General features: G+C 50.3%; 1 protein-coding gene across 5 annotated transcripts in view; it reads left to right on the top strand.

The window, feature by feature from the left end:
* The window catches only part of NACC2 (NACC family member 2), a 52,067-nt gene that overhangs the window by 16,153 nt on the left and 12,576 nt on the right, over positions 1-23,338 (top strand). Inside the window, exons 1-2 of one of the 5 annotated variants that reach the window (XM_048325361.1) lie at positions 10,768-10,820; positions 18,294-19,217. In XM_048325361.1, coding sequence (XP_048181318.1) covers positions 18,356-19,217 — 862 coding nt within the window. In that variant the 5' untranslated portion in view covers positions 10,768-10,820; positions 18,294-18,355. Of the gene's footprint in view, positions 1-10,767; positions 10,821-16,621; positions 16,866-17,116; positions 17,429-17,588; positions 17,654-18,293; positions 19,218-23,338 lie in introns of those variants that run through there. The other 4 variants (XM_048325360.1, XM_048325359.1, XM_048325362.1 and 1 more) reach the window with 4 other exon arrangements.

The following is a 23,338-nucleotide window of genomic DNA, read 5'->3' as shown; positions in this document are numbered from 1 at the left end:
ATTTAAAAATTATTTCAGTTTACCTTCTGGCCAACGGGCTTTCTCGTTGACTGTGGTATTTCCATCAACACTTCCAGGTCTCCAGGACTTGCCAAAAGCCCTAAGAGCAACTTACTCTGATCCATTCTACCTTGTCCACCCAACACCTGGAGGAGTGGCCAGTGAGCTGTGAGGGGCAAAATGCATCTGATGAGGTTAAAAAAGGCACAGGGGAGCCTTTAATGCTGGGAAAGCCATTAACTGCAGCTTCTGCAGTATTTAACAGGGCTTCAAACCCCTCTGATTATCTCTCCCGTTGGCTTTTGTCAATCATTTTGTTGACTAACATGTCCCTTTCAGCTTTGTTGACAATAAAATGTGAGTAAGCAGAAAACTCAAATTTCTGAATGATGGCTCGTGGCAATTTCCTAATTTCCTGAGTGAGCACAGGCTTCTTGGCGTTTCATTCCTGTGCCAGAAAGACTATTTGCTCATACAAAGTTCTTCATTGTAACAGGAAAAAATCAATTTGATTACTTTCATGTCAGCATGCATGTCTAATGGCTTAGAAGTTATTGCAGCCATAAAATATACAGTATCATTTCTCTCTCACTCTGAAATTTGACAGGATTAATATAGTCAGCATGAAATCTTAGTCATAAAGTCGACCATAAGTGATGGTAAAATTAGCTGCTGAAATCGTCTGCTTATGGAAAGCATCTTCTGTTTTTCCTTCAGGGAAAAAATACCGAGGGGCTGGTGTGCGGATGGGAAGGGAGTGTTTGCTCTGATGGGAAGATGTCCATTTTATTTCATGCTCTTCTGACGAGGGGGATCTGTGATGGCCCCGACAGCCCCGAGTGTGGTGTCACCGCCTGTCCGTCGCTGGCGCTGGGGCTGGGTTCGTGTCCAGCAGAGCCCTGCAAGTCATTCCCTGTGTGAGACGCACTGCAGGGCCTGAAGAGCATCATCCTCCACAGAGGCTGGACTTTGGGTTGGGAAGCAGGGCTCGCGGCGTGTCCATTGGTGCTGTGTGTTCCCCAGCAGGGAGTGTGGGCTGTGCTGCTCATTTATCTCGTGCAGAGCAAGCCTCGTCGTGGTTGGAAGCTGTTTCTTCCCTTGGGTCAGTGAGGTTGGAGGGAGGAGAGGTCCAGGTGAGGTGGGTTTCACCCATGGACTTTAAGTGGATGCTCTTCCTCCTGGTGCTACATGCTGCCACCTCTGTGGTCACCCGCTGTCCTCCTCGCCCTGTCCCCTTGGGAAGTGGCTGAGCACCTTCAGGGGGGCTCTGCAGGAAGCTCTGAGCTGAGATTGAGAAAGCTGTGCTTGAAGCTGAGTTTCCTTCTGCGTGACTGCCCTGGGAGGCAGCGGATGGCCGGGACAGCCATTCCTTCCTGCTCACCCAGCTCCAAACCTGCTCTTGGAAGTGGAGAGGAAGTGCTGGCTTAGGCAGACGTGTGATCCTGCACCAGCCCAGCCTCCAAACTCCTTGTTCATGGGTTTGTTTCATGATGTCTCATTTCAGCTGCATTGGGTAAGGTGCCCGTGCTGTTTTTTCTGCTTATGAGGCTGATTCCGGTAAGAATTAAAGAGCTTGGTATCTTTAATAGCAATGAGCTGCTATCTTTAATATCAACTTTAAAATTAAACCAAGGGAAGGCATCATCTTGCTTATGGACATTAATTGCCCATTCCAGAAGGTCCCAGAGCAGGTTTTGTTGCCGGCTCTTGGCCTGCTTGGCTTTGCCAGGGGAAATTTCTCCTGTTCCTTGAGCAAAGACACAAAGTTTTACTCCTCTGGGGGGAATCAGGGGTCCCTCACGTTGTATCCGGCTGTTCCAGCTTGGCTGGAAGCTCTGTCCTGCTGGTTTCACATGTTCTGCCTGCCTTGGCAGCCTGTGGTGAAAAGTTAATATCTGGTCATTGGTTTTGGCTGCATCTCCAAGGCAACTTCATTCATAGGCAGCTCCCGGTTCATACCGATCCGGACATGCCTGGGTGACTAACTCCAGCTCCTGTTACATCCCAGAGGAGCTGTTAACTCCTTCAGCCCAGCAGGGAATACAGCAGGGAATGGGCACAGAGCAGGTGGGTGCCATAAACACCCAGCAAATCAGACCTGCTCTGCTTTGGTTTCCTTCCCAGTGCCTTGTTCAGTGTGGAGAGCAAAGAGCTCGTCGCTGTTCAAGATCCTTCTCAGTGCAGGAAGGTCTCAGACTAAGTTTGTTCCTCCTGGAATTATTATGCTTCATTATCCTCTGGTTTGGGCAGAACGTTGCCTTTGGGATCTGCACTTACTGCAGAATTTCATTTGGGGAAAAGGAGCTTGGCTGAGCGTTGTACCGCGCCCCAAAACGCAGGGAAAATGTGATTTTGTATTTCATGCGAAACCAAGGGAGGATCTTCCTCCGAGAGGCAGGTGATGAGGTGAGACCACCACGTTCCCAGGTGTGTTCAGGGTCCACGAGCCCTGAGGTGGAGCTGTACAGGTTAAACATGGAGATGTCCTGGTCCCTCACTGATGTGCCTATTTCTGTGTGAGTTCTCCAAATCCAGCTTTACAGCCTCCAGAGGCTGCTTCGATTCTCACCAAAAGATGTAGGAAGGATGAAAATGAGCCAAACTCTGGGCTGTTTGCTGTTTGTTTCTCTCACAGCAGTGCTGAGAGGTGCTGTTTCAGGAGATGATGATTTGTCCTTAAAATCCACAGCGCTCGCTGGGATGGATCCTGAAGCACCAGTCCCCAGGAAAGCATCTGTGTCCAGGAAGGAATGGGGCTGGGAGAGAGGTAGAACACATCTAGCTCAAACCAGCACCAAGCAAAGTTTGGCTTGAACTTGCTGAGCGTGGTAAAATCATGGAATGGTTTGGGTTGGAAGAGACCTTGAAGCCCATCTTGTTCCAACCCTGTTCCGTGGGCAGGGAACCTTCCCCAGGCCAGGGTGCTGGGATGTGCCCTCCTCCGTTGTGCATTTGAGTACTGGTGTGGTCCATGTACCCACCCTGGATGTGGTGGTACTCTTTTGAGGCCCTGGAAGTGATTTGGCAGGAGGGGACAGGTAGGAAAAGCTCGCTGGGTTTCACTGGACACATCCCTGCCCTCTGTGCAGCCCAAGTGGGGCATCACAGCAGGAATCAAGGGTCAGGGTGGCTCTGGGCATGGCTGAGATGTGCAAACCTGAGACCCTGTTAATTTTTTAATGCATTTTGGGAGATCTGTTACGCTGAAACGTCAGGCAGAGAATGAAACACGCTGGGAATATGAACCTGCTGTGACTTGGGGTGGTACCTGTGGGAGAGTTAATGAGGGAGACATGGGACAGATCATCCCGAGGACCTGGGATGCAGCTTGGTTCCCCTAAAACCTGTCTGGCCAACCTCCCTGCTCCAGATGCTGCTTTCCCTTCCTAGAGAGGAAAACCTGCTCTTGGACTCTTGTGGAGCTGCCATAACTCTCAAATTTTAATAATAGATTACCATTAGTATCAGCCTTATATAATGCACAGCTCATTATTGCTTACTCAGAATAATTTTGCAGCCTCCTTATAGAACCTTGGAACTTTATTTGCTGAGTATAAAATATGCAGAAATGCATGAATAGTTTTAAGACTTGGTACCCTAAACTAATACAGTGTGCTGCTTTTTTTTTTTTCCCTGCACCATGATTGAAGTCAAATTAACATATTTACCTTCAGTGCTCCCAGGAGTAGCATTAAAAAATTCAAGAGGTGATTCAGAATAGTCTCCGATTTACTGTGTTTAAAGCTGGATTTCATTTCTCAGTAAAACCATGCTTGACTCCCTTTCAGCTTTCCAGCCTCTTTCCTCCCAGTGCAGGTCCTCGGACTTACCAACAGATGGGAGCAGTATTATTACCACTGCGTTCCCAAAAGGAAGCTTTTTATTTTATTTTGTTGGTTTTTCGGGATGGTGGAGAAAGCAGGAGCAGAGAGGAAGGGAGGAAATGAGTTCTAACAAATGGCACAGGAGTGTGGCTGCTGTTTTAATCTGGAGTAAGGAGAAGGATGCAGTGTGGTTTCTGTCTTTCCCAGGGCAAATCATGGAGCCTCATTTTGGCTCTATATTCCCATCTTCCCAGGAAAAAAAGCTGTGTAAAGGCCAGGGTAGGAAATGGAAACTTATTTTATTGCCCAGTGGTTTCTTTATTCTTACAAAAGACACCTGTGCCGTCCTGCTGTGCTTTGATTTATACCTACAGCTATAGGGTGCAGCTCCTATAGCTCCAAGGATTTCAGACCCTACAACAGTCGGGTTCAGGGATGCAAATCCTGCTCCAAAGCCCCCAGGCTGCTCCAGCATCTCCTCTGTCTTTACAGCGTGGAGCTGCTGCAGGGAAACCTTTGACCTTGTCACTTTTCCTGCCCCAGGGAATAAATATCCCAGGGAGAGGGTCTGTGAGAGGAGCCTGGGTGCGGTCAGCATCCTCTGAGCAGGACAAATCCACCTGCTAATTCTCTTTACCATGCACTAGAGACACTGCAGTGGGTTTTTTCCATGCCTGCTGCTAGATTAGGAAGTTGTTTGAGCAGATGTTGTTTCCTAAGAAAATGGGTTAATGCTTGGTGGTTAGAACGGTGTGGCAAAAAAGCTTATTTGTGTGAGGTTTTGGCTAATTGCCTTGCAAGAGTTACAGAGCGTTGCAGCAAATTTCCTGCATTTCGCAATCGCCATGGTTCTGGTTTAACTGGCCAGAAAGATTTGCAAAAATACACAAATAAATGGAAAAAAATAGGCAAATCACTGGCTGGCTTGCTGCAAAAAGCTGGAGGGCCTCGTGAAGAGTCTCCAGGTCTGAGCAAGTGGTTGAGGCTTGGGACTGAGTGGATCTTGGGGTTTTGTAGAATTCCAGAATGGTTTGTGTTGGAAGGGAACTTAAAGCTCATCCCATTCCACCCCCTGCCATGGGCAGGGACACTTTCCACTGTGCCAGGCTGCTCCAAGCCCTGTCCAGCCTGAACTTGAACATTTCCAGGGATGGGACAGGACTATTGCCCACTGCTGCCTTGGCTCATGGGACTGGTCCCACCAGCACAGATGGAGCTGGGAGCTGCCCTGTGCTGGGAGCATGGGGAGGAGTTTCCATCTGAAGGCCGGGATTTGGTAAAATGGGCCAGGAAAATGCAAATCAGGTGTTGCTGTTTCTAAGAGCATCACCATGAAAAGACTTCTACTGTGTCAAAAAGCGCGGCGGCGATGAGCTGGTGGGGCTGGAAGGGACCTGGGGAGCTCTCCTGGGAGCCTTGGGGTGCTCCAGGGAAGGGTGGCCATCCTTCAGCCACTCCTGCCATCCTGTGCCATGGATAAAAGCTCTGTCTGCGCCAGAATTCCCAGAGCCATGTGCCGGCAGAGCTCTGGGCCGGGGGCTCGGGCATCGGCCAGCGCCGCATCCCCCAGTGCTGCTTAAATCACTAATTAGATTCTGTCTGAGCAGCAGCAGAAACCAGGAATAAATGGACTTGGCTCCATAAACTTAGCGCTTAAATATTTTCCCAGGCAGGGAAAAAAAAAAAACCCCACAACATTTGCTTTCCATGCAAAACATATAAATCTTGGAAAAGTTCCCGAAGTTGTGTGTTTAACTGTTCATATCTGTGTGTTTGTAGGAGAGAAGTGGTTATTCCCCTGCATAATTATTTTCCTTTCTAAAAGGAAGCTGGAATGTTTGTGAGGAAGGCATTTGAAGCCAGTGGTGGGGATGAAGGAGAGTGAGGGGAGAGTCAGGTCGGATGGTGAAAGGAAGCACCTTCCCCTCAATCCCTCCCCTCCAGGACTAGCCACAAATGCTGCTTTGACTTGCTGTGTTTTGGGGCTGTTCCTGCTTGTCTGATGAGCTTTAGTGGAACATGGATCTGGTTTCTTTCTAATCCTACCCCAGTACCGGAGCTGTTACTGAAGTTTTTTTAAAGTCTTTGTGTAGTTAAAATCGTGGATGCTGCATAAAACACAGCTTTTCCCTCCTTCCCAATGCCCTGCTGCGGGTGGATGCTCCTTTATTTCCTGACTCCCCCTTCCTCGTGCTCACCCCGTGAGAGACCCCACTGCAATCATTCAAATAGGGATGCAAAGATAGATTTATTTTTGTATAAAATCACTGTTTCTCAGAAAATCCCTGAGGAGATGCTGTGGAGACCCATCACTGGGGCTGGGGTGATGCACAGCTCACACTGGCACCCCCCTGTCCCCGTCCTGGGGGTGCGGGTGGCACTGGTCATGGCACTGGGATGCAGCTGGGAATGGGGACTGGAGGTGAAGGAGAGGGTCTGTGCTGACTGTCCTGCCTGGAGCAGGGCAGGCTGGAAGTTTTCCATCACACTGACCCTTCATGAGCGCCGTGATCCTACAGTTTGAAAGAATCTGAGAGATAAACCCACCCAAATCTCCTCTGCGGGGGGGGAAAAACCCAATAACCATCCTCCAGCTTCCCCCCACAGCACTCTGTACCTTGCTGCCATTGCAGCCCCCGTTCCAGAGCTGGAGATGTTTAATTTATTTGTGTTCTCCTAACACCTTTCTGTTTCATAACAGGAATCACTGCCGGGTTTGGCCGGGAGGCAGCGGAGCTGCCGCGTTCCCTGTAATCCAGGAGTGAATCAAAGCAACTTTTTACAAAACAAGATTCTCTCTCGCTGTTGCAAAAGAGCTTTGGGGAAATCTGGTTTTTGTGGTTAAGGATCTTACTCTTGATGCACAAGGAAAATTATGTGTAGCTTTTATTTGGCCCAAAGGATTCTTACAACATTATCCGTATTTCCTTTAATTTGTGGGATTTCTAGTAAATGGGCTTAAAAATAGGTCCGGGCAAGATGCCAGGGTACATACGAGGAGCAGAAAAGCTTTGCAGGCTGTGAGCTGCTTGCTTTCACTTCTCCCTGGGCGCGGGCTGGGGGCACAGGGCGGTTGCTCACCTTTTGGGGTTAAATTTAATGACATCTCTGGAATTCTTTGGAAGTCGATATTGCAGAAAGGATCGTTTAACTCTTTCTTAGAACTGATGCGATGTTGTTGCTGAGCTGGACACGAGTCTGGAAAGGGGCAGGATGAGCTGCAGCAGCACCAGGGGAGGGCAAGAATGGGGGGGACACAGAGGGAACTCTGGACCTGCTCCCTGGAGGGATTTAGGGACCCTGGAAAACCGGCGTACAAGTAGGAGCAGGATATGGCAGTGATAATATGGTGGTTTTTTTCTTCTTTCCACTTCTCATTCTCAGAAGACTTTAAGCCTTTTATTAAATGGGAGAAATCTCAGGAGGGAGAGGCAATGGCTCAGAGCTGGGGCGGCCGCTGGGTGCCCAGCTCCCTTTAGTGGTATTTAGCTGATTTCTTCAAAATTAGTCCGGGTTCAAAAATGCCTTTTTCCCTGGGGACAGCCACCCAGCAAAGCCTTCCATTAAGAGCTGTGAAAGCCCCGACCTCCAGCCACCCCAACGCCGTAGCACAAGTTCACATTTGAGCTGATGCTTCAAATTTGCCTCCTTTGCTGGAGATCAGCTTTCCCAGCCACCCCAGAGGGAAAGGCTCCTGTTGTTCCTCCAAAGACCAAGGTTAAATGGGCAGCTGCAGCCCAGCCCCATGGGAAAGACAGGGTTTTAGGGATGGTTTTGGGGAGATGAGCTGGTGCTGGTGTTCCCAGGGGGTCACATCTGGGAATGCTGCTGGGTCCATCACCGGGGCTGGGGCTGGGATGTGTCAGCTCCTCTCTTAAAACAGACAATGTGAGCCCCTTTGATTTGTCTTTTTAAAAATAATTGGGTTTGTGAGCATGGTTTGGGGGGGTGGGGAGGTGTTGTTTAAAGATTTTTAACTGAGAGCCAGCAAATTTAATATTTTCTGTGTCTTGGATGTGTTGTGATTTACATTTGATTTTAGGCATAATTAGAAATGCAAGTGGAGCGCTTTGTGTTTTACCTCTGCTTCAACTATTTATGGCATGATATGCAAATGAAGCAAGCTATGAATATTAAAGATTAGAGTATGTTACAAAGTATCACTGTCTTTAATGAGTTCGGTAATGGGCACAGCCTTTGGAATATGGAGGTATTTGCTGTTGTGTGCCGGCTCGGCGCTCCGCAGCTCCGGCTTTGGTTACATCCCAGGAGAGCAGGGCTGGGATTTAAAGCCTCTCCAGCCCCTGCTCGGCTGCAATAGGTAGGTGAGATTCCCAAGCGTTCCCATGACAAAGGCGGCTGCGGCTGGCGAGGGGTGGTGATGGATTATTTCACAGAGACTGTTGCAGTTCTTGTCTAGGTCAATCCGTTTCATCTGCGGCAGTGTTGGAGATGGATCTGAGAATATGAAAGCGCTCGTCGACCTTTCAAGGTGCTTTGCAGCACTGGGAGGGAATCTTAAACACGCTCCTGCCAAAATGGAGCTGCTGCTCCACCGGCACAGGCACCCCAAGAAATTCCTTTAGCTGCTCCTCGAAGATTAGGCTCGGTGGCAGGGAATTATTTGGGGGGTTATTGGCACGTCTGAAGGTGTTTGAAGGAGCATCTTATCCACTGGAGAGCAGAGGGGTGGGAATGGGGCTCCTTGGATTAACCCTTTCTCGATGTAGGAGTCAGGGCAGCCTGGTTTTAGCTCTGAATCACTGACTGGTTTTAACTCTAAATCACTGACTGGTTTTAGCTTTAAATCAGTGACTGGTTTTAGCCCTAAATCAGTGACTGGTTTTAACTCTAAATCAGTGACTGATTTTATCTCTAAATCAGTGACTGATCTTATCTCTAAACCAGTGACTGGTTTTATCTCTAAACCAACCTCAGGAGCTCCAAAAGAGGAAGGTGGCTGTGTCTCGGGGTGCACACAGAGGTTCCATCCACGGCTGCCCTGCAGAACCAGCTCTGCTCCAACCCTGAGATCCCTGCGGGATCAGGGGGGCTGCAGGAGGGGGGAAAAACCCAGCCAGATACGGAAAGCAAGGGATTTTATTCCAAATGGGGCTTGGGGAGGGTGGGTGGTGGGGAGGGAGAATGAAGCATGCCCCAGGGAGCGTGCTTTTCAGATTTGAGGTATTTAAATTACAAATTTTGATGAGGAAGATTGTCAGCAGTATTCAAAACAGTGCTTAAATTCTTTTGAAACACTGTCGAGCTGTGCTGTGGCAGTTGAAAAGTTTGGCACACAAGAACTTGGCCCAGAAGTTGCTGCTTGGGTTTTTTTTCCTTTAAAACTCAATTCATCTGTATTCAAGTATCCCACATGCTTAAGGAAAAATAACCCCACCAGGCTCATACTGGTTTGAGACAGACCCTTGCCTGCAGGAGAGGCTGCAGAAGTGATTGGTCTCTAATATTAGGGGGGTTCTGTGTTGGTTAACCAGCAATAATAAGTATTTATACTTGGAAAAAAGGAAGTTTTACAGTGATTGTGTCTACTCATGAAAACAACCAGCAAACTAAACTGGCGTTTGGCATTCCTTGTGATCCACTGGATTGTGAATCCATATGAATTAGATAGACCTATTTGTATTTCTGAGGGTTGGTCACTGTTTGTTGGTGTGGGACCAGCTCAGTGTTTGCAGCATGTCCTGAGCACTGGGGAGACTTTTTCACTCCAACCTCTGACTCTTCTCTGCTGCAGAGATTAAAAAACCCCCAGATTTAAGGCATTTCTGTGCTGGGCATCAGCAGGGCTCTCCCAGCAGCTCAGAACTTGTCAGATGTTGGTGGTAGTTTAGCATATAATATATTTTACCAATATACAATATATTGGTAATATATAATCTATATTATAATATTTCAGATATAGAATCATAGAATCAGCAGCAGCATATATAGAATACAATATTCTGGGCTGCAGTGTTGTCTGGGGGTGTTTTAGGGTGTGATACAGAAATAGTCACATTCTGAAGCTTTGGGCACAATTTGTTGCCCCAGTGAAGGGTTTTGTTGCAGGAGCAGAGGAGGCAGAAATGAAAAGTCAGTGTTGAGGTCATGTACTCGATGATCCTGGGAGCAGGGATCAGCCTGGAAGGGTTTTCCCCCCCCGGGTAGAGGGGAGACAGGGAATTGTGTGCTGGAGTACAAGCAGTAAATACAATATATACGAAATGCAGGTTTTCAGCTTTGCCTCCATCTGCCTGGGCAGAGTGGGGTGGCCACCTCATGTCCCCAGTTTTAGGTTTCTCAGGGTTTTTGCTGAATGACCAAGCCCCTCATTTTAGAAGAACCTGCTGTGCAGTCTCGTATTCGCCTGTCTGAGCCCAGAAGCGCAGAGTTAAATTTCTGCAGTCTCTAACTTCCCTCGTCTGCAAGCTTCTGTTTCCATTAAGGATCAAGCTCAGATCCAATTGTAGCTTTGCTTTATAGACTATTAAAAGTTTAATGTATAAATGTCTCCCTTCACCAGAACTTTTTGGCCGCCCTGAAATTCCTACAAAACCACAAAGATCCCAATTGCTGCATGGGCACAGCTGCCCTTGAAGGGTTAATTATATTATGTCTTTTTTTTTTTTTTTTTTTTTTTTTGTAAAGCAGGGAGAATAAGCTGTAGCCAAAAGTAAAAGTCATTAATTTTAAGACAGAGATGTAAGCAAAGTTTCCTTCCCCTCTGCAGGTTGGTCAGGGTAGGCTATGCAGTAATTGAAAAGTAAAGGCAATTGAATTACAGGCTCCTGTCCAAACCGAGTGCGATTTCTTCTTCTTCTTCTTCTTTTTTTTTTTTTTTACAACCTCCATTGCATCAGAACTAGGCAGTATTCCTGATGTTCTCATGTGTGTTAATGCTGACTCACAGACTAACTTGCACAAGAAAAAAAAACACACAGGCAGCTCCACCATACTAGGTAATGAGCTCTAGCAAGAAGCAGCGTCTGATGTTTTGTAAGCTTTTTTTAATTGACCTTTTAAGATATTTACTTTATTTTAAAGCTTTCTGTTCCGTCGTGGCACGGTGCTAGGACTGAGTCATGCATGTTATATATTGCTAGCTCTGCTGTTGTGTACTAGGAGTGAGGAGAACAGGATTCAGCATGGCACTTGTCTTTTTGATGTGTTACGGATGGGAATTAGTGCTTGTGATGGGATGCTGCAGGCAGGGTGATGGGGTGCTCTGTGCTTTCCTGTGGCCGTAACTTACTCGGGGTCTTGAGTTTTTATTAGATGGCAAAATACTCCGTTCTGCAGAATAATTGTATTTTCTAGCCATGTCTCTCCCTTCTCCCTTCCCCTTGCAGCAATCTGAAAGAAAAAAAAATTTAAAATGTTGCATTTTCTATTTTTACTTCTCCTTGCTTTGAGAGCTCTTGAGATCAGTGTTAGGGAAGGGGGAAAGAAAAAAAAAACAACAAAAAACCTAATTAAATAATAATGGCAATAACACGCTTCGCCTTGGCTGAATGACGGCACTTTTTGGAGCTGCCGGGTGGGTGACCTCGAGGAGCCGCGGTGCACCCGGGCTGCCGGTGACTCACCTTGCAGCAGGACAGAGCCCGGGCTGAGCCGGGGGGACCCGGGGGGACCCGGGGGCTGTGCTGGGGTCCCCACAAAGAGACCCCTCGGGGCAGTGCTGGGGGATCAGGGAGAGACCCCTTGAGACTGCGCCAGAGACTTGGGGAGAGACCCTTTGGGGCTGTGCTGGGGTCCCTGGGAGAGACCCCTTGGGACTGTGCCAGAGACTTGGGGAGAGACCCTTTGGGGCTGTGCTGGGGTCCCCACAAAGAGACCCCTCGGGGCAGTGCTGGGGGATCAGGGAGAGACCCCTTGAGACTGCGCCAGAGACTTGGGGAGAGACCCTTTGGGGCTGTGCTGGGGTCCCTGGGAGAGACCCCTCGGGACTGTGCCAGGGACTTGGGGAGAGACCCTTTGGGGCTGTGCCGGGCACCGGGGAGGGACCCTAGGACTGTGCCAGGGTCCCCACAAAGAGACCCCTTGGGGCTGTGCCAGGGGATTGGGGTGAGACCCCTCAGGGCTGTGCAAGCAGATGGGGAGGGACCACAGGGCTGTGCCAGGGTCTCCAGGGAGAGACCCCTCGGAGCTGTGCCAGGGGTCCTCACAAAGAGACCCCTCGGGGCTTTGCTGGGGTCCCTGGGGCTGTGCCAGGGTCTCCTGGGAGACCCCTCAGGGCTGTTCTGGGGTCTCCAGGAAGAGGTGCCAGGACTGCTCCAGGATTCCCAAGGAGAGACCCCTCGGGGCTGTCCCAGATCCCCACGGAGAGACTCCGGGGCTGTGCCGGGGTCCCAAGCCGAGCACCCAGCGCCCCATCCCCAGGCTGCCCTGGCAGTGGGGCTGCACACACCTCCTGAGCTGCACCATCAGCATGATTTCACTTTTCCATCTTTCCCCCCCCCCATTCCCTGCCCCAGCCTCCGGGGGTCTGTACTTTCCGTGCGAACTTTGAGGATTCTGAAGCCGCGGCGGCTCCGTGCTGCTTGTCTGCTGCGTGTGGGCTGCCCGTGTGTTACTGAGTAATATTTGCAAATTCACTTTCTGCTCTTAATAAGGCAGAAATAATCTTCTTTCACCCATTGCCACTGGCTGCTACACTAAAAATAGGGTCCGTCCGCGCCGCTTGCCACTTGCAGCATTTCAAAAATAAATACTTTGGAGCTGCAGATACCAGTGCTGCAGGAGAGGAGTCTCACTGTCATTCGATTACTGAACTTAACCTTGTTTTCTTCCCCCTGCCAAACAGTGTGCAGGAATCCAAAGCTGTGCCCCAATCCCTCTGCCTTCCCCTCCTGGATTTTCACACCCCAGAGAGGGGATGCTCAGTTTTTGGGGTGGGGGTGCAAAGACTTTGCATTTTGGCTTCTTGGCTCCTTGACACAGCCTGCGATGCAGGGAGGGGAATATGCTCAGCCTGGACCTGAAGTGCATTTTATTTGCCTTTATTTGGCTATTTATTTTATTTAACTCTTTTGTTTACTTAACTCTGTTTTATTTAACTCTTTATTTTAATTAAGGCATTACAGCCTCTCTGGGCTCAGGGAATGGTACTTGGCCACCGAGTTTGCAGTGAGCTGTTGCATATTTTCCCCTGGATTTATGCATCTCCTTTGCGTTAAAAAGTGGAGAAATAACCCCAAAGTGAGAGCAGGGTGCCAGCCCTGTGCCTGGGGTGGCTTTGGGGACCCCCTGCCTGGTGAGGTGACATCCCCCTTCCAGCCTCAAATCCAAGGGTGGGATTTTCCCCACCTCTCCCCTCATTTACAGAAGAAAGGGAAGTTTCCTTTGACCCTTTGGGGCCTTCAAGGGCAGGACTTTTCAGCTCTTTTCTTTCCAGGGGCTTTGGCTGGGGGGGTGGAAGCCTTTGGCTGCTTTGTCTCCCACCCCCAGAGGGTCCCTGTCCCTTTGTCCTTGTCCCAGCTGCTGCCCAGCTCACCTTCCTGGGGAACTGGGGGACTTGGGGGATATTTAGGGGGTTTTGGGGGAATGATTCTCCACCAAGTCTCTCTGTTGTTTGGCTAAGAAAAAAGACAATTTAAATACATTATCTAATTATTTCTGATTACTCCTGGGGGAGCTCTGATGGCAGCATCTTATTCTAGGTCGATGCTTTTTTCCTTTGTTGCTGTCGCCTCGCCCTGACCTTTCAGGCCTCGGAGCAGGGAATTAGTTTGGAAAAGAGCATACCCGCTTTTTTCTTTCCCCCGAAGCAGATGAATGCAGAAACTGAGAATTCCCAAACTCTCCTGGAAGTTGTCTCAAATAACGGCTGCATTTTTTATGAACATCTTGTGACAAAGGCTATGACTTTACAGAAATCAGGCAGAGATGTACAAATTACCCTCCTGTATCCACGAGCTGGAAAAAGAGGCTGCCATCAGAAAACAAAATGATGTTTTGCTTGAATGGTCACGTATGTAAAATGATCAAGGTTGGGGCCTTTGTCTGGTTTTAATCCAGTTTTATCCAAGTTTTCCTGTTTGGAGGTGTCCAGTTGATGGTCTGTCACCTGTAGGACACTCCAGCCCAAAGGGGACTGGATGTTTTTTGGGAGCTGGTGGTGCTGGGGGCTCCTCCTGAACCTTGGGACACAGCTCAGCTTGGGAGATGAGATTGGAAAAATACAGTTTTACATCTGTAATTGCAAAGGTCATTTCTCCTGCAGCGCAGCTCTTGCCATGTCAGATGGGCTGAAGCCATTTCAAACCCTTCAAAAGTCACTTGGTGCTCAATTTAAAAGAAAAATAACCATAATAGAGGAATTTTAAAGTTAGACATTATCAAGCTTTATTGCATTTGCTGTCTAATCACAGTAGTTTTTTGTTGCTGTTGTTTTTAGGGAATGTGAGGTTTGGTGGTGAGCAGGTTCTCCTGGGCTTTCAAGACTGTTCCGTTTTCTTTCTTTGTGATTTGGGGTTGGGGTTTTGGAGGCTTTTTTAATCTATTTTGGTTATGAAAAGACAGGGGCAGAGGGAGGAAGGAGAAACAAAATTCCAGCAGTCCTGGCTGATGGTTTCTTGGGGTGGTTTGGGCTTTTGCAGCTTCCTTGTGTGGCTTTGCTTGTGTTCCTTGATGCTCTTTCTAGACCAAACACCGTTACATTTCCCCCCCATTTCCCTGAGAGCCGTATTTTGGGAGGGACCAGATGTGTGCAGCATCTTGGTTCAAACTCTGACCTCTCCTGGCAGGTTGTACATGAGATCTGCCAAGGATTTGGGGTGCTGAAGCACTTTGGTGCTTCTCACTGACTTAAACACATCCTAAACCAGCACATTTTTGGTGTTCTTAGGGAGAGACAGGGGTTGCTCCTGACAAGCCTGTTTGTTTATAGAGTAAATTCTAAGTAATATTAATAATTGATATTTATTTTAAGTTTGGCTTCTTCTGCACTACCAAGCTGTCCTTGGCTGGTCCCACACATCCTGCACTGCTGGGTCCAAGAAGGTCCATCCAGGGACTCCCTGGTCTCTCCTCCAGCTCTAAGGGAGTCCTTCCTGGAAGAAAGGAGGAGGAAATCCTTCTCCACCCATGTTCTTCCCATCGCTGTGGATGAGGCTTCCTTAGGTGCCTGAGCGGTGACATTTTTTCTGTAACTCAGGTTTTTCTCAGTGATTTTCACAGATCCAGAGTGGATCTGTGTTTGACAGGGCAGATTTCATCCCTTCTCCAGCAGAGATGGGTGGTGTCATAGCTGGAAGAGGTTTTTGGCTCTCAGGCTTGGTTGTTGTGGTGTCATCTCTGACCTCCTCACGGGATGTCACCTTGGTCCCCTCTTGGCGCCTTCGCCTCCTCACCAGCACCAGGCAGAGATCCCAGTGACCTCCTGTGGGGTTTGGATGAGTGTGTTGAGCATTCCCAAGGCAGGGAGGCCCTGGTGTGGGAGCAGTGTGGCTCTGCAGGCTCTGTGAGGCTGCAGGTCCTGTGGGATTCGGGGCAGCCGTGTCAGAGGGGTTTGCTGGGAGCGCAGCCGGCCCCGGAGCGCTCCAGGGCACAGCACTTCCCTGCCCTGGACTTGAACTTAATGCACCAAACATCCCTTTGGATGTGAAAGTGGCATTGTGAGCAGGATCAGGAGGGAAGGGTCAGGCTGGAGCATCACCAGCCCTGTGCTCCCTGCAGTTATCCTGCACTAGGGATGGCCTCACCTCTCATCCCTGGAATTTTAACTGTGTGTGACCGTCCGAGCGCAGCAGCTGAACCAAATCCGTGACCGATGGCACAAGGAAAAACGCTCTGACCAAGGGAGAAATAAGCAAAGGGAGGCCCCACCCTCTTTCCCAGAAAAAAGCACCAAACATGCTCAATAAATGCGAAGGTAATTTAAAATCTGAATCCAGGAGACAATGTGACTGGGATTTCATTACTTAAGCAAATGGATTTGCTTTTAGTGGATTCAGCCACAGACTGAAAGAAGCTTTCCCCAAGGGGTAAACATTTTTCCTGCATTTGAAAGGCTTTCTTGTATTGGGGAGGGGAGCTGGGGGGGCAGGCAGCAGGACTGTGGCTGCCCAAGGAGCGCCTTTATTTTGGGCAGATTTGGGCATTCCCAAAGCTGTGCTTTCGGGCAGGTGGTTTTGGGGAGCTCTTGGGGTGGGATGCTGGGCCACGTGGGAGGATGCTGGGGGGGATGCAGGGGATGTCGGGGCGGATGCAGAAGGATGCAGGGGACATGCTAAGGATGCTGGAGGGATGCAGGAGGATGCTGGGGGCATGTGGGGGGTAATGCAGGAGAATGTTGAGAGCATGCAGGGGTGATGCAGGAGGATGCTGGGGGGATGCTCGGGGATGCAGGAGGATGCTCAGGATACAGGGGAGATGCGTGAGGATGCTGAGGGGTTACAGGGGATGCTGGGGGTACAGAAGGATGCTGGGGGGATGCAGGGGATGCTCACCACCCCTGCTCCATGCCTTCCCCTGGCCGCAGGAGTTAACCAGCAGCAGTGCCAGCTCTGCAGACTGTTTGGAATAGTTTAAATGCTTTGACACTCTGGATGTACTAGATGGCAGGGGAGGCAGTTTACAGCGTAATTCATATGCAAAACTGCACTATAAATTTAAAACCTGTCTCAGTTGCCGTGGCACCACTAAGCATTTCATCAGCATACAGTACAGTATTTCTGCCATCTTTGTTTGCATTGCAGTGACTCATCAAAAGTCTGTCTTGTACCAACACTGAGAGCATTCCTCTGGCACTGATATTCCTCTGTTTTTAAAGCTTCGGTTTGAAACTGGCATTTACTTCAGGTCCCTAATCAAAGGGCTCTATTCATTGCAGAGAGCAGCCTGAATGTTAATCTGCATCCGGCCTATTCATTTAGATGCTGTGCGCTGCCGGGGAGATTTGACTTGGTAAAAGCTTGAGCTCCAGCAGATACAAACCCAGGGCTCGATACTATATTTTATTTTCCCCCTCCCCTGAGCTCTCGGCGGTCGGGGGACCGGAGCCCCTCAGCAGCGGCCGCTCTGGGGACGCTGCTCAAGGTACGTTCGCTCCCGGCCGGGTGAAGGCACCGGGAACTTCCTCGCTTGGAAGAATTTTTTTTTTTTTTTAACCATGCAGATACAATTAAATTGGCTCCGAGTGTGTTCCCTTTTCTTCCTGTTACCCCGTGGCCTTGCAGATAGGACTTTTTTTTTTTTTTTTTTTTTTTTTCCCCTCAGCAATGGGAACAGAGCAGCTCTTTGTGGGTTATTATTTTCTTTCCAGAGATTTTTTTTTTTTAATCTTTCTCAGATAAACTTCTATTTTTTTTTTTCCTCTTTTTTTAAAAAAATATATCGTTCTTCTGAGCTTTCAGTATTAGTTAACCGTAGTTTTTCTTCAGTAGTATTAAAGGCAAGCAGGATTTTAAATCTCCTGGACTCTTTGGGGAGGGAGCACGGGGGGGTCTGGGCTCGGTGCATCCGCAGTGCTTTGCTCCGCTGGAGTTTCAGTGCCCAGGCTGCACCAGTGCTACCTGCTCCGGCTTTGCGCACGAGGTCCCTTCCAACGCCAGGCTCTTTTTTCGGGAGGTGAAAGCAGGAATTCTGCCCATGGCCAAAAGGTACAGCTGGCCCTGAAGAGCGGCCGTGGCGGGATGTGGAGCCGGAGCCGTCGCCTCCAGCCTGGGGTCACTCGGAGGGTCCTCGCTGCCGGTACCCGGGGGCGCCGGGCTGGGGGCCGGGGGGCTCTGCCTGCGCCAGGGGCTGGGCTGGGGCTCCCTCTGCCCCGCTCGGGATCTGGGGGAGGAAAATAAGAAGGCAACTTGGTAGGCGGCTCGCTGCGGCAGGCACGTTGGTTTGTTTTATTGGGGTTCAAATATCTGGCTTAATTTGGAGATAAGCCTCGTTTTGTTGGAGGATAAATCTGTTGAGAAGGGGTTTAACTGTTGAAATGCTCCCTCTTTCTGGTGCAAATGGGAAGATTGCTTTTCAAAGTGCTTTTTCCTGGGAGCTCTCGCTCCGGCAGAATCCTGTATTTATTTCGGGCAGAATGGCACATTGTTTTATAAATATCTTTTCTGTAGTTTCAACATAGCTGCTGGTTGTTGTGTTTCTTATATAATGCTACCGAGATCTGTCTGACTGTCTTTCGTTTGCTTTACTGTTCTCTCCCATTATCGTTCAGATTTTCCTGCATAAAGTAAAAACCCCCAGGGGAATAAATCAGTGGTGCTTATTTAAACAGACCACAACTCGAAGGAAATACTTGCATTTTTGGAATATCCTTTGCCATCCACCAATAGCATTCCCAACATCGCTCGAAACCATCGATAAGTAATTTTTATAAGCGATTGCTTTTCCGTGTTGGCTCTCAGAGCTTGGCTTGGAGCCTTTGATGTTGGGTGAGGTGGGTTCCTGTGCTCCTGCCTGCTTTGGTGAACTGTCTAAAAACGTTGTTCCTCTCTCCCTGCCTTCTCCGTTTTTCAGATGTGCCCTACTTTGGATATTCCTGCATTGAATGTCTGAGGAGCTCCAGCCGATCCTGAGCCATGTCGCAGATGTTGCACATAGAGATTCCCAACTTTGGGAACACCGTTCTGGGCTGCCTGAACGAGCAGCGGCTGCTGGGGCTGTACTGCGATGTCTCCATCGTGGTGAAGGGCCAAGCCTTCAAGGCTCACCGGGCAGTCCTGGCCGCCAGCAGCCTCTACTTCCGAGACTTGTTCAGTGGGAACAGCAAAAACGCCTTTGAGCTGCCGGGGACCGTCCCCCCCGCTTGCTTCCAGCAGATCCTGTCCTTCTGCTACACCGGCAAGCTGACCATGGCGGCGAGCGAGCAGCTGGTGGTGATGTACACGGCGGGCTTCCTGCAGATCCAGCACATCGTGGAGAAAGGGACGGACTTGATGTTCAAGGTCAGCTCTCCCCACTGTGACTCTCAGACTACCATGATCGAAGACCCCAGCTCGGAGCCGCAGAGCCCCTGCAACCAGCTGCAGTCGGCCTCGGCGCCCTACGTCATGTCCCCCTCCATGCCCATCCCGCTCCTCACGCGCGTCAAACACGAGAACCTGGAGCTGCAGGCCCTGCCCGGCTTGCCTGGCAAGCGGCCCCTCGAGCCCGGTGCCCGGGACGGGCCCGGCGGCGCCGGCGGCACCAGCGCGGGGCCCCTGAAGCTGTCGCGCGTCTCCTACTACGGGATGCCCAACCTGGCCACCCTGATCCCCAACGTGCAGCAGGTGCAGTACTCGCAGGGGGAGCGCACCAGCCCCGGCGCCAGCAGCATCCCCACTACCGACAGCCCCACCTCCTACCACAACGAGGAGGACGAGGAGGACGACGAGGCCTACGACACCATGGTGGAGGAGCAGTACGGGCAGATGTACATCAAGTCCTCGGGAGGCTACTCTGGTAATGGATGTCTCTCTCCTTGGGTTTTCTGCTCCCTCTCAGTGGTTGTGTGGTCCTCGTCCGGCCACCGTGGGCAGTTTTGGGTTGTTCACCAGGCTTTTGTCTTTGGGGGTTTCAGTTGTTGGTTTTTGCCCACGTGGTGGGCTCAGTGCTGGTGTCCAGGCGTGGCATGGGCAGGTCCCCCCGTGCCATCACTCCCCAACTGGGAGATTCTTTAGGTGAGAGGCTGCATCATCCGCCAGGGTCAGCTCAGCCCTTCACTTTTTGGCTGAGGCTGCCAATGAGGAGCCTGGTGGTTGCATGAGCCCTGTGGTGGTGACATCCATCCCAAGGTGATGGCTGAGCTCACCAGCCATGGGTCATCCAACAGCAGTGGTCATCCATGGCAAGGGAAGCACCAGCCCTTCTGGCCCGGTGAGAGTGAGGTGGTCAGTTTGGGAGTTAATCTTCTGTCCTGGCTTTTTAGAATAAGATTTTCTAAAAAGTGATGAAGGTGTGGCATTTGGAGAAGGGAGAACATCAACTAAATCATTTTCATAGGTGTTAATTGGGAATATCTGCAAAAGGAAGGAAAGAAGGACTTTTCTTCCCACTGCCTGAAGTGCCCCCTTCTCCTTTGCCAGCCTTGTCCCACACATCACTGTCAGAAAGGGAAAAGCAGTTTGGGGACTTGATATTCTTTTATTTCCCCATTAGAAACACAGTGCTCAGAGCTAAGTAAAGTCCCTCTCCTGGCCTTCCAGAATCTGGGGTTAAGGGATGAGTGCCAATCCCTCGATGGGCCTCAGACAGAGGAGGCAGCTTCACTTTGGTGGTGGCTTCACTTTGGCTGCTGCTCAGCCCCAAGGTGGGCACAGGGACACGAGAGGTCCCTTCCCTCTCACTTCCTTGGACACGCAGCCCCTTTCCCTGGGCACCTTGCAGGGCTCAGACCCTCCTGAGGAGCCAGGACAGATGAGGTGCAGATCCAGGGGCTCAGTTCCAGAGGGGAGATGCCCGTGGGGTGCTGGGGTGTCTGCATCCCGCATGGAAGCAGCTCCCAGCACTCCGCACACATGGAGCTGGCAGCATCCCCCATGGAAGCTCAGCCTTGCAGTGGCCTCCCCGTGGGAGCTGCAGGTGTTTGTGGCAGCAGCTTTGATCCACAGGAGCTCCCCAGGGAGGGACATCTTCCCGCCAGCTCCGGCCGCACGCAGCATCCCCTCGCTGGAGCTGCTTTCCCTGCTCTGGCTCCTGGAATTGCTGCACTCATATTGCAAATGTTTTAACTCTGGTTCGTTGATGAGCTTTCCTCAAAGCCATTTGATTTTAGTCTTCACCAAGGAACAAGATTTGGCAAATAGGACAATTTTTGTTACCTAAAGCCAGGCTTCCTTAGTACTGAGAACAGGCTTGCCCCCACACACTGTCCCATCCCATCCCATCCCATCCCATCCCATCCCATCCCATCCCATCCCAAGGAACAGGAGCTCAGCACCCTCTTGGCATGTCCCCCTGCCAGACAGCAAGCAGATAAGCAGTATTTTCCAAGTTTTTTTCACTAAACCATGTGAAAAAGAGGGGGAAACATAGCAAAGTTGCTATTTTAATATTAGAAATATTTGCTGGGAAAAGTGGACAAGCAGTTGTAGAAAATGAGCCTCAAAAGCCTGAGTGCTCTCCCTGCCCTGCGTCATGTCCCAGCGGTGGGAATGGGGCAGGAGAGGAGTGGGGTCAGGGATGGGGACAAGGTCATGGTTTCCTCCACGGCTGCTGTTAGAGCCAGACTGAACAGGAATTGTGCTGTTCCTCAGTTGTTTTGGGTTAATTTTGCTTTTCCCCACTGTAGAGCCTGTGGTGAATAATGTGGGTTTGCCTCCGGCGTTATTCCTCAGAGCAGTGGGATTATGCCCTTGGACCGTGTTTTCCGTCCCTGTCACGGGGCCAGTTCCTGCAGAAACAGAACAAAACCAATTCAGAAGGCGAGGGCAGGACCAGCCCCGGGACAGTGCAGGCAGCAGCTCTGTCCCTAATCCTTGTGGGGCAGGAGTCATCCCAGTTGGAAAAGTGAAAATCCGAGCAACTTTCTCAGATGTCACTGGAGATGCTGCAGCCCTTGTGCCAGAGCTGGGCATGCCACAGCCAAGTTTTCCTGCTTGTTTTCCTTAGGGAGAACCAGGCTGTGGTGCCGAGGCCATGCAGGGAAGGGGCAGGTTGCAAGGCTCTAAATATCCCACATTTCTGCTAAAATTCCTCTTCCACAGCCACACGTTTCGAGGAAGTTTCCTGTTTGAAACAAGCCCGCTGTAGGTACCAGGCTTCCTGGAAAAGAGAGTACACAAAAAAGAGATTACAAAAAGTAAAACCTAAGCTGTTCCATTATGGTTTGGACTTGCAGAGCTAACTGTGTTTTAATTACTCGGGATAAACTGTACCCTCAAAAGGTGTGGAATAATGAAACCGTAAGATGGAAGAGAGAAGGCAGCTAATCCTGCTCCTGGCATGGAGATCCCGACAGCCTCACAAAGGCCTGGGGGAGGGGGCAGCCCTTTAAAATAGGGATTGCCAAGGTTTCCAAGAGGCTTGTTTGTGAAAACAAAAACAAAGCCAAAGAGGAGCAGAGCAGACGAAGCTCTGAATTTCAGAGAGGGTTGTTGGGTTTTTTTCCTTCTTTTCCTCTGCTTTTTTGTTCCCCATCTGAAGCGCTGGTGCTGGTGAGGGTGTGGTGGGACACTGGTGGCTGATGCTCTTCACCTGCCTTCAGCCTCACCTACCACCCTTGGAGGGGTCACCAATCCTCTTCTTGCCCCAAGGCTGGGGGTTTTTAATTTATTTTCTTCACCCCTTTTTGTAGTCAGAACCATTCCGAATCTCCAAAGCTGGATCAGAGCCACATCTCCAAATAAGAGAATCCTTGAGGTTGGAAAAAGCCTTCACGATCAAACGTTGACCAAACACCACCAAGAGCACTGAGTGCCACATCCAGTCATTCCTTGGGCACCTCCAGGGATGGGGACTCCAAACCTCCCTGGGCAACCCCTTCCAATGCCTGAACACCTTTTCCATGAAGAAATTCCTCCTGGTGTCCAGTCTGACCCTCCCCTGGCACATCTTGAGGCTGTTTCCTCTTGGAGGAAACCTGGGAGAAGAGGCTGATCCCAGCAGTGGCGCTGGTGTGAGGGACCAGGACAATTGTTGGACCTGCAAAAGGAACAGCAGGATGAGGCCAGGATTAAACACAGCAGGGTCGGGCTTAGGTGCTGGCAGACAGAGGCAGAGGGGTGTAGCAAAAGGTGCTTCAGTTTCCCCCCAGCCTCTGGCCACGTTTGGTGGCCACGGTGTCACCGGTGCCGCGCCAGGCTGGGAGCACTGCGGTAAAATGGCTCCTCACTCCATAACTAGGTCTGGTTGTGGAGAACATGTGGGCCTCGAGGACACGAGCGAGACTTAATGAGGTTTCCAGCATCTGATCTGAGGAACGCACAACTCCAGAAAATATTAAACAAAAGCAAAGTATTTTTATCCCTGTTAATTACAGCGTCGTGGGCCTGAGCTGAAGTGGGTTTCAGCAGGACTTGCAGATGCTCGGCGCTTTTCTGCACTGAGCCACGTTCTTGTCAGTCAGCTCTCTGCTGAGCAGATGCAGTTAATTTAATTTTGACAGGCACCAGCGAAGTTGTGCGAGGGTCCGTCCTCCTCCCCTGCTCCTGCTGCACCCGTTTGCAGGGAAAAGGGAAAATCTTTATGCAGCAAATGGCTGGAATGTAAAGGCTGGACTTGAAAGTTATGAAATCCTGAACTGACAAGAGCACACTTCATTAAAAATTCATCTAAAATAGCCATTATAGAGTAGTTGTGGTAATTAGCTGAGAGAATAGTTTTCTCTCCTGGCCTCTGATTCCTGACAGTAAGGAAAGAGGGCAAGGAACAGCCCAGAATCCCGAGTGATGCAGCCCGTGCAGCATCCCGAGCGGAGCCCGGGCACGACGCGCTGCAGCGACGTAAATCACGGCTGCGACGCCGGGTGATTGCAGGGGATGGAGCAGCTGCCTGTGGCTGCAGGGACACTGACCTGATCCTGCAAGGTCCCACGTGTCCCTGTCCATCCTGCCACGGCCAGGCTGACACTGTGCTGCACACGG

This window comes from Corvus hawaiiensis, chromosome 21 (assembly GCF_020740725.1).
Source record: "Corvus hawaiiensis isolate bCorHaw1 chromosome 21, bCorHaw1.pri.cur, whole genome shotgun sequence".
In the NCBI taxonomy this organism is placed as follows: domain Eukaryota; kingdom Metazoa; phylum Chordata; class Aves; order Passeriformes; family Corvidae; genus Corvus; species Corvus hawaiiensis.
This window is presented reverse-complemented; position numbering and strand designations above follow the sequence as displayed.